Source organism: Chelonus insularis, unplaced genomic scaffold, assembly GCF_013357705.1.
Source record: "Chelonus insularis isolate UGA/USDA-ARS -01 unplaced genomic scaffold, ASM1335770v1 contig_398_pilon, whole genome shotgun sequence".
In the NCBI taxonomy this organism is placed as follows: domain Eukaryota; kingdom Metazoa; phylum Arthropoda; class Insecta; order Hymenoptera; family Braconidae; genus Chelonus; species Chelonus insularis.
In genome coordinates this window covers 586395-598282 of record NW_023276553.1, presented here as the reverse complement: position 1 = coordinate 598282, position 11888 = coordinate 586395, and the positions used below count along the sequence as shown (strand labels likewise).

Genomic DNA, 11888 nt, shown 5'->3' with positions numbered 1-11888 from the left:
TTCAATATTAATCAATAAATATATATTGATGATTGTGATTATACGAAAATAGTTGATGACATGCTCACAACGCATGCGCAGAGCATGCTACGAGCAACAACTCGTTGTCGTTAGTTTCACGAATTCTAGCAAGAGAGCAGCGCAGTCGCATTGTTTTTGTAACCCTGTATGTATATGCTCAGTGTCAAATTTTTTCCCGATTTGACGAGTGTCACATTATTGAAGATTAGCAAATCGTGTTTTTTCTTTACGATTAAAGTAGTTTTATATTTGGGTTAAGTCCTCAAATCGTCATTTTCATAATTAAGCTTGTAAAGCTTTCGCGCCATTTCATCAACGTTTCGTGTAAGGTATGTTTATGATATCATGTAATATTCAACTACTTAGTAAATATAATTATAATTGATGAATTATTATTACTTTTAGAAGATGATGATGAGTATTGATTTAAAATCAATGTATTAACATAATTTTTCAAAGAATGTGGGTAGCCTAATCACTATTGACCTCGAGGCATAACCTCGTTGTGAAAAATTTTCTAGAGATTGATAATGCGTTTTCCAACATAACACATTGTTAGGAAATTTTGTTGCATTAATTAAATTTACATTTGTACACTCATTTTTAACTCATTTCAAAAACGTGAGGAAGCTTTTTGAATTATTTTTTTCTTTCTTATCATTAATAACATAATTGTTTCTAAAAACATTTAGAGAATTCATGCTGAAGTTTAAAGATACACTTGTACGTATATACATATACTAACATACATTCATAGTTATTTAATTATATAGTTATTAACATACAAATCTAAAAATAGATATTCACTGACATTAACCATTTCTATGCAAATAATTATTGTTATTTAAATAATAAAAAATTATTTTGAAAATAATCATTTGAATAGAGAAATGTGTTGTATTTATTTAATTAATAAATTTATTTCATTCAAATCTTTACTTACAATTTTGGTTTTTATCATGTAATTCAGTATAAATTATCTCAGACTGCTTTAATAATCTGTTCACCTTTATTTATGTTCGAAAATTCAGAAATTTAAAATATGATAGGATGAAACCACTAGTAATCATAGCCAGTCTTAAACCAAAAGTCAGTCTTTGTTATTGTGAATAGTAAAAGTAAAAGAGTGAGATTGTAGTATTTAACATAGAAGGTTGACTTCTAGTTTGAGGCTAACTTGGTGACTACCCTATTAGCATCTCCAATTTATCAATATACATTAGTAAGATCAAGTATCTCATTACTAAATTAACATTTTCAGAATCTTCTTTATTACTGATCATTTTTTATTGCATGATGTTTTTCTTTAGATAATAAATTGGGAATATACTTCCTATAATGTTAATTATCAATATTACAACAAATTTTTTTTTGGCTTTTTTATTATTTTGAACCAAGCAAATTTTTAATAAAGCTGTCGGTTTATCAAATGAAAAAGTTGAAATTACATTAATTTTTGTGTGACAAGACTATAGTTATAATAGTATAGTATTTTTGATGATTGATTTATTCAACATGATGTATGTATCTTTATTGTTTATTTATTTCAGGGCACGTGAATATATGTAATCAATCAAAAAAAAAACGATTTTTTTAGTAATTGTCCGAATCGATGAGAGGGGCAAGAAGGGGCAGGTGGTAAATGGAGTGTGTGGTGAAAGTTTAAAAATAATAGTGGAATATGTCCAGTGAACCACCTCCAACGGATAATATTACAGATAAAGGTAATTAATAATAATTTAATCAAATAACTACTATATTATTCAGATTTTTTTAATCCTACATCATCTCAGTATGGTCCTTCAATCAGAGTTAATTGTTTTAATAATATAAAATAAATTTTTAAACGTTATTTTAAAAAAGAAAAAACCGACTGATCAATTAAGGAAAGATTATTCTCATAAAAAATTCACTAGTCAACTGTAAATATTAAAGTGGTATTGATTATTTATAAAAAATTAGTGAATAATTATATTTATTTTCCGTACTATTCATTTAGAAATTTATAATTCACAAATTAGAAAAGTCTGAATAATAGAAATCCTGATAATGAATAAGATTGTCTGTTATTTAAGTATATAATATGATGATTTATTTTTATCAGCTCTCTAGTGAATAAATTGAAATGAAGTTTTAGAGTGATTTTTGTTGATTCTCTAAATGATTTAACATATTGTTTTAACCCATTACAGCATAAAGTTTATTATTGAACTTTCGTTCAAAAACAAAAGCTGCCAAATAATTTAATTAATTGTTTACAATATATAGAATTTTCTAGCGTCCGATTTATCGGACGTTGTGCTGTAATGGGTTAATAGTTATTCAATTGGTGATTGTAAATATTGCGTGTTACTTATTTTCTCAAGCTGGGACAAGGTTACTAGAATTAAATTAGTAATTTTATTGAACCACCAAAAGAATTAGAACAATAGTTAGTTGTGAATTTTTTTAAGTTTTACAACACGTTCCTGTGTAAAACTCTTTACTATAAATAGAACTATAATTGTCGATCGTCTTGCTAACTTTTATGAAATACAGGGTGGGTATTTCTTTTTTGTGGTAGCTTAATCCTATTTTCGATCTATACAGTTTTAAAAGATTTAAGTCAAATACATATTTTTTTGTTGTTATTTTTTAAATGTTTTATTTATGTTTCTTTTTTTTTGTAGATTAAGGGAATTGGTTTTTAAGTGGATTGTGTTGAAGTAAATTACGTTATTCCTTATGAAACTATAAAAATTATTATAATATCTAATCAGCATAATTATTTGGATAATACTAATAATAAGTACAATTAGTATTTTGAAAATTTATGGAACTTTCTATGAAGCTATAAAATAGTTTTGGGTAATATACATTTATTAGTGGCTGTTAAAATAAATAATTTCTTTGAAATGGAAAGTTATTGGAGATATTTGAAAATTAAAACATTTTTTTATCATATTAAAATTAATTAAAATCCAATTAATGGAAACCGTTCAGAGCTTATCGAAAAACAGTTATTATTATTAAAAATCCTATTTTTCTGCAGAAAATGAAGCAATTACTTATTAGAAAAAAACAATTAAATTTATTCAAACTCTTGGACCGATTTTTTTGTTTATGAAACATGTTATTAAAATTCAATTATAAAATACTCATCTTTACAATTTTTTATCTAAAAAATCTCGAAACTTATGAAAAATATGTTTTATTTATTTCTTCATATTCTAGTCAGTGTAAAATTATTTTCATATCTTTATTTGAATGAAAACGATTCTTGGAAGTGAAATAATTTAAATCAAGTACGTAATCTAATAATTTATATTGGATATAAATTAACCTATAGAATGTATATGGGGTGAGTTTGAACCCCAGGCAACTGTCAAGCAAACAACTATTTCTGCTAACGAGAAAAAACTATTCATTGTTCAAGAAATGATGTCTAGTAGCAACATATTTATTTATTTATTTATTGAATTATCATTTATTTATAGTACTCCATTGAAATACAACTTATTCACATAAAGTTTTTCAATGTATGAAATTATACCATTTATTCACTAAACATATATACCATATTATTTCAGCAGTATTCTTATATTATGATTTTCCATTTTTAATTATTCTTTTTTTATTATCATAGAAACGTTGGATTACTGTTGCACAAGACCCTTGCATAACAGTTTCGGAATAAGTCAACTAAGGTATATCCGCAGAGTTATAAATAGAAAAACATGGTTATGTAGACCTTCCTCATCAGCGTAGTTGTGTTACGCATATACCGGTTCCTTATAATATACCTACGCTTTTAGTAAGCATTGAAAATATTGATATAAATTTATGTCATACTTCTCTAACCACATTATGTATTGTTATTAACTTGATTTAATTAGATTTCGCGATCTTTCTCAAGTTATATTTATGTTCAGTCTATTTACCACTATTTCATATCAACTTGAACAGTAAATTAATTATTTTATTATCAATTTCATTTAGATATAGTTTTGTCATTACATTTTAAATATTTCTATTGTGAATCAATGAATGATATGCTTTTTTTCATGAAGAAATGAATAATCATCCATCGACTATGAGTCATAAACAAAAACGAGAACGTTATTTAGAATAAATTGATCATTATATGTTTATGTGTTGAAGTTGGAATAAATATAGCTTTTATAATCTGTAAGGAATTAAATTCTTGTCATTGATTGCAAAAAAAAGAGATTTTATTTTAAATTGTAAATTAATTTTGATCAATTGAGTTGTTTAGCTACTTGATTAATAAGAATGAAGAACAATAATTTTATAAATCATTTGACGTCGTTAATTTTTTTTAATCTCCAACAAAAGTCAACAACTATTATTATTTCAATAGGATAAATATTTTTCAGATCTTTAATGCAATAACATTTTTTTTTACATTGTTTTTCTAGAAGAATCAGAGAAAAATTATCCACTTATTCGTAATACCTTCAGCTGAATGGGACGACGATTGAAATCAAATAGAAAATTATTCATTTTCCAAGAATAACTCAATCAATAATAGGGTTTTTAATTCATTAGACCATTAGAATTGCATCAAATAATTAATAGGTTTTGTCTCAAAATTATTTCAACTATTCACGACCCTATGAAGCGTTCCCTAGCTTTGTATTTATGATCCTAAAAGTGTCTCAATTTTTTTCAAATTCATTCCTTAAAGCATGAATTAAAAAATTTGCAAATTTCTTTTTTAACATTTTTAGAAGGTTGGTTTAAGTTATTAATTTTTTTTGGAGTATGAATTTTTGTGTTATCTATTTAACTTCTCTTCTGATTTTCGCTCCAATAAATCTAGTGTTCCCATAGCAGCATTGACCGCTTCTATTTATATAACACTCTCAATATTTCTACTTGCCACCCCTTGTCGACCTTTACTCACTTTTGCTCTTGTCGTGACGTATAACATTTATGAAATTTCCTGCTTCTTCACTTGTGAATATAATTGCAAATAGCAATTATTTAACTTTAATATTAGGTTTTGTTAACTTTTCTTTTCAGTTATTTAGATAGACTAGGGTGATCATCGCAGTAATAACATAAATTGTAACAATTGTAATTGTGAAACCTACTCTTTTGATTATGTAAATGATTCCAGAACTAAATTTGCATTTTAAAAAAAATTTTATTTCAAAATTTTGCAAAACTAATTTTAACTTTTAATCAAAAACTCATAATTTTTTGTCAAAAATTCTATCTTACCTTTTTTTCAATAAAATACCATACAATAGCATTCAACAATAATATTAAAAACATTTATTGTTAATTGCGCAGTTTTTTCTTTAATGCAAATTATTATGAAATACTTCTTATATGAAGTAGTAGTTATCCTTGCACTTTCAAATTGGTTTTGTTATCAAAAACGAACCTTTGGATTTTTCAAAAAGAGTTCGAAAGTAGATAAGCAGAACATGAATAAGTAAATAAACATTTAAAAGTAAACAAAGGATGTTAAATAGTAAATAAAGTATTTTCAAAGGAAATAAAAAAGCCACAATTAAGAACAAAAAAATCTTAATAGTGAATAGGATATAGAAGGACATAAGACATCAACTGAATAGCATAGTTCAAGAAATCTATTTTTAGATATCACCCCTTAGCCTTCCAAACTACTTCTATCATAAAAATCTATAAATAGATTTTTACCCCACACCTTCCAAATCATCACGTACGCCTCCTCAGTAACTTATAGCACATACTTCAATTGTATATGTGTACTGTATAAATAATGACAAACACATTGTTTATTATATACTAAATACATATATATTAATTAATTGATCAACAATAATAGTCATATCGATTTATTTATTTATGTGTTTTATCAAAGAATCTATTTTGATAGGGTCTTTGCTATTTTCACAAAAAAAAACTTGTTTTATTTATTTAGTAGCTACTTCAATGAATTGAAATATCATTTGATTATATTTCAAATTTTTTAATTACTATGTCTAGAAGATTTATAATGATATAAAATTAGACAATAAAAATGTTGAACTAAAAAAAAATGTTAAAGACACGTGTAGGAAATATGACAAGCTCTAAACAAATCATTTTCAGCCACAAATTGAACTTGAGATCTTGTTGGTACCAAGGGTGAGATATCTTTATGCCAAAAGAGCTTCTCTTTGTTTCAAAAAAAGAGCATAGTGACAGATAGAAAATTGTGATAGAATAAATTCTTTGAAGCATGGTAGAAATTCAAAATTAAAGTTAAATTAAATTGCATTGTAACAAGTTGAATTTTTTTGTAATTTGACTATTTTTTTTTGTTCAAAAAATGTCATATTAATTTTGTTTAATTTATATATAAAACTATATTTAAATGGTTGATTTTAAGCATACAGAGCTTGAGATTTGTTAATATTTTTAGAATGGATATTTTTAAATGACTCGTTTAAATTTAGCTTGCAGTATGTTACGCGTATAAATACATACACGTATTTCCCAACAATCTATTATTCAATTATAGTGTATAATCTTTTTTATTCATTAAAACAAAACCCAAATAGCAACAGACACTTTTTTTTTATCAAACTAATCCTAAAACTTTTTAAGAATTCTGCAAACTTTGCTGTTATGTATTTTTATCTTTTATTACGATATTTTTAAAGTGTCCTGGATGATAGGTTTTTTTTATCGGTATATAAAAAAAGAACATAAGTATATGATGAAATGTTTCTAAATTTAAAATTTATTGGTATAAATTTATTAAATAATCTAGATGGAAAAAAGAAATAAATATTTATTGACTACTGTATTATTAGAAGAAAAAAAAAAATATAATATGATAATTTCTTTAATATATTTTGCAATAAAATCTTAAACATGAAACAGTGCTATAAATAATTGGCTGCAAAAATTGCAACGCTCGTAAATAATAGGAAAAAGTCGACAATAATGACGAGCAGAATAGACAAGAGGTAAAATGTATATACAGGTAATTCGTTTACTTAAAATAAACTTAGCACATTACATTGAGCGTAAAGTTATAAATAGAATCTTGACGTGAAGAAAATAATAGTGTCTGTGTACACTGATATATATTATTATTTAATATTTAGATTTATAAATAATATTTTTGCAAAACTACTTGACACACTGTGTTTTTAAAAAGTCCATTTTTTACTTCAATAATTTCGGTTATATGTATTTACATGCCATCGTTGATATAAATCGTAAATTTTAATAAAATGACATTTATGTAGTAGAGTACATGTAAATCGATAAAAAAATAATTATAGAGTTTTTGTATATAAAGTGTAGTTATTATATTTCTAACTACATCAGGCAACAAAATGAACAGTGATTATTCTTTTGAAAAGAAAATTACATAGTATGTATGTAGTTCAATATTATTTTAATTATTTATTAATTAAAATTCGAATATCTTTCGAGGTACTTTTTTAAACAATAAAAAAATTTTCATCTTTTTTTCACTGTTAATGAATTAGATGTGATGATACTTACACTGTTAAATAGTTTATTAATAAAAAAAATTTTTATTCAAATATTCATGCGTGCTATAATTAGAAAATGTCTCTGAAATCGATAGATTGAATCGACATGAGAGAGAGAATTAGTTTTAACATGAATACTGAGAGCACGATTTTCAGATTCTTATTTTTTATCAATGACAACGATAAAGAATACTTTATTTATTACTAAGAATAAAATTTTATTTATAAATTTACGTCACTTATACGAAGAAACAAAAAAAAAAAAATTTTATTAATTTTTTAAATAAATTTTTAAATATTCCATAAATTACCAATTAAATATTATTGTATTTTATATATTAAAAAAAATGGTCGTAATAACAGTTCTTTCCTCCAATTGTGACCATAATAGAATAAAACATGGTGTTATTAATATTAATAGAAGTGATAAATTGATTAAAATATCCTTGATTGATGAAAATATGACTTTTGCATTGTTTGAAAAAAGTGTGTCAAAAGTATACAACTATTATTTGTCTATTTATAAATAAATTAAATGACAATTTCTTTAATAAAAAAAATATATATATATTTTAATTCATCTTCACAAGTACCACGTTGATGAGTATACTTATATATCTTTATTCTCCACTTGTATTTCTTTGTACGTAATGAATAATAGTCATAAGAAACTACTACACAAGCAATTTGCAATTCAACCAAGCAAATGTGGACGCAACAATATATAATAAATATATAAAATATCTAAAAATAGAACTGGTTAGTTTCAAATCGCGACCGTTTCGTGGCGCTTATATCACGGCGCGAAAGGTCTTCCAGAGACACGACTTCTCAGTTCTTAGTCGACAAGCGTGTGGAATTTGTGTTTCTGTAATATTACATCTTTTAGCTTTTGGTAAAAAAAATATATATATACATATAAAAATAGCATTATTTATTCTGTAAATGACTTACAATATATTATTATTTGCTGATAGTGATTTTTTTTTTATAAATTGAAAAGTAATGGAAAACATACTTAATAAATGAACTGTGTTAGTGTGATTAAATGTGATTAATCTTGATATATACGTATACTTATGATTGTATATATGTGAAGTGTTTTATATACATCCACAAAATGTCGATGCCAATTTTATTGATCAAGAAATTGTGACTGTGTCTCGATTGTTGATCTATAGTAGTAGAGTTAAGTGACTACATGAATCAATCTAAGTGAAACTTTTTAACTGACCATTCGAATTTTCAAATTTATTTTAAAACTCTTTTTATCTGAGGACATTTCATGTGATACCAATTAAAGGTAATGAATTTATTCATGCTTATTATTATTATTGACAAATATTTTATTTGATAAAAATATATTAAATATTTGAGTAAAGGTCTTGAAGAAACATCATCGATATACTTGTGTTAGCAATGTGTTAGTTATAATTGCTGGAATTTAAAATGGGTTCTTTAAGGCAGAAGAAAAAAGCACAAATTTATTATTTCAATAATATGATGTTGGTTCTCGAATATGTGCAATTTTTTCACTGTATTCATCTTCGTGACTAATTCAAATGAAAAGAGGTTTGAAGATGTAAGAAATGAATGCAAAGTGAGAATAAAATAAGCGAGCCACTAAGAGGTCGACGTTCCCGGGACTCGTGCGACCTCACTTCTTGTCGGTGGGTTGTTAAAACGGTCTGAGGGAAATGGCTTCGTTGTGAACACCTGTTGTACGAATTGTTGGGGACGCGAACCGGTAATTTCAATCAGTTGATATCCATCATGTCACCTTTAATTATATTCCTAACGTTAACTTTTCATACATTTAATGTTGTTATTGACGTTTCTACAAATAATTGTTTATTTTAATCTTATATTTGCATCAAATTATTTTAAGTAAATGTTTAAATATAGGTCAAGTTCCAAGTATACTTTATGATTTAACAAGTTAATATCCATTTTCACTTTTTCAAACTTCCTTCTATCAGAAATATCTGTTAATTGTTATTATTTTTATCAAATAATTAATATTGGTAAAAAAGAATAATTATTAAATAATTACCCAGTTTAAATGATGATATAAAAAATGGGAAAATCATAAAAACTTGTTGGATATTGATAAGATACATCTGAATAAGTGATTTAATGCTGATATTTTTCGATTTAATTTTTTAAATTAATTAAAATTACAAAAAAATGCTCATGTTTGAAGTATTAATTGTAGAGAATAATGACAGGTTGGAATTGAAATATTGAAGCATATAAAACATTAAGAATATGATAATAATGATAATTTTTCGCTTGATTCGATCGGTCTGTAGATGCCACGTCATGTGCTACAAGTCGATGCATCTAACCTATGCCCCCTTAGAGTTTGAGGAACGTATTAGAGGTGTACACGTAGATAACTTATGTAAAAGCTTAGAACATTCATATCAATTTATTGATAATAATTTAATTGATGATTTAAAAATATAAAATAAACGAATAAAAAAATAATCCATGTTGTGGTTGGGATTGTGGCAGGAAGAAGGGTGGAGAAAATTAAAAATATTTACATTGATAGGTAGAGAGTATAGAAAAGGTCATGGAAAAAATAGATTGATGTCTTTAACGCCTATAGTTATCAGAAAAAAAAACTGACAATCAAAAGTATGAAAAAGATTTTAAAGTAATTGTTATATTAAATAATAAGTAAATACAAATCAGTAAATAATTCATTTGAATTTTTTAATTGAATATTTGATTTATAAAACTGAATATTCAATCGTAATAAGGTTGATTGAAGTGATTAAAAAAAATGTAATTTATTGATAGAAATATTAATAATCTTGTACTTGCTGGATTGAGGACGACGCTAGAGAATTATTTGTTAAAAGTAAATTCAACTGAAAAACATGTCTTTCTCTAGGAATTTTTCCCAGTACACACTTGTTGAATTTTTTATACGTGTTATCCCCCAGCTTTCCAGAGTTGGATGTATAGACATAAGGTTGTAGCTGCATTTTATTAGATATTATTATTCTTTCTGCTTGTAACATGCAATGGGTTGAGGAATAAAAAAATTTTATAACAATCGTAAATTACACAGTAATTTCTTCGTGCTCCTCAAATCATAAACTCCAAAATTTGTATGCTATTTAGGTCGTATCGTTAGATAGCTTTCTCACAACCTTGATACACTTTCCACGAAATCATATAGCTATTTAAAGATCGTCTATCTGATATTTTTAAAAATTTTTATTTCATATTTCCTTGAAGATTGTGTAAATAATTAAGCTGATAAATGCAGGTAAAGATAATGAGAATAGAATAAACTAGATATTAGTTTTGAAATAGGATTTAATGTCATCTTTATCCTAAAAAAACTGACCTTCCGGATATACCTCGATCGCGACTTCCATGCATCACTCTCAAAGACTTGATCTTATCCAGAGCTACTAATAGTTTCTATTTTTATCTTTCCACTTCTTAGGGTTAGCTAGCAATATAAAAATTTATAATTGTTGGTATAAACCATGGGAAAATTTTCACATTCCTATTCTATAAATGGATATCCTTACTCTGGGAACATGAAGTTATTTTATGAAAAATATTTCTTCTCAGATAATTAATTGTTGGGGAAAAATAAAATAGTAAAAAACGTTTTATTTATTTTCATTATTAGTTGTATTTATCAAATCTTAATTTTGTTATAAATTAACATTGTAAATTGTTAATTTAATATTTAAAAAAATAATAAAACTCGACGTTCTTTTTGTATTAAATGTTTTTTTACGTCTAAGTAATACACATGTTTTAAGATATCATATTGCTTGTTTGCAGCAAGAGTAACTTATTGTCCATAAGGGTATCCATGCATGATATTATAGATTCAAAGAAAATGAATGATAAAATCAGATTAGAATTTTTCTTCTAAATATTTTTTGTTTTAAAATAATTCGTTTTTTACGTTGGTAATTTTAAACATTGCTTTTTGAGCATAAAAAAGAATAAAATAATTCACAGTAGAATAAAAACTAAAATTTAAAATACATATGGAAGGAATTCCTCTTCAGACAGTTTTTAAATAACCGTTTTAGCTAACTACTTCTTTTGAAACGTTTTTGAGGGTTAAATATTCCTTTTGTTGAATACAAACGATTTTATCTTTAAGTTAGAATATCAATCCATTAAAAAAAAAAAATTCTTTGTGCTAAAAGAGAATTCTAATAGCTACTTATTTTATCATCAAAATTTCGCATCAACTAAGAAACATTGATATATTTTTTATTTTCATACCTATTAAGTTATTCAATGTTTATTTATTCTTGCAGATATTGAAATAAGAATTAAAAAAGAAAAAAAAAACGATAAATAATGTTTTTTATAATTCATTGACACAGACATCTT

At 25.1% G+C, this 11888-nt stretch overlaps 1 protein-coding gene across 6 annotated transcripts in view; it reads left to right on the top strand.

Annotated features, from left to right (window-relative positions):
* The first annotated feature begins 157 nt into the window (after nt 1-157).
* Nucleotides 158-11888, top strand: part of HDAC4 (histone deacetylase 4) — a 29857-nt gene continuing 18126 nt past the window's right edge. For 2 of the 6 annotated variants that reach the window (XM_035084875.1, XM_035084872.1), the window contains exons 1-2: nt 158-350; nt 1572-1745. In XM_035084875.1, coding sequence (XP_034940766.1) covers nt 1703-1745 — 43 coding nt within the window. In that variant the 5' untranslated portion in view covers nt 158-350; nt 1572-1702. Of the gene's footprint in view, nt 351-1571; nt 1746-8364; nt 8809-11888 lie in introns of those variants that run through there. The other 4 variants (XM_035084878.1, XM_035084876.1, XM_035084873.1 and 1 more) reach the window with 3 other exon arrangements.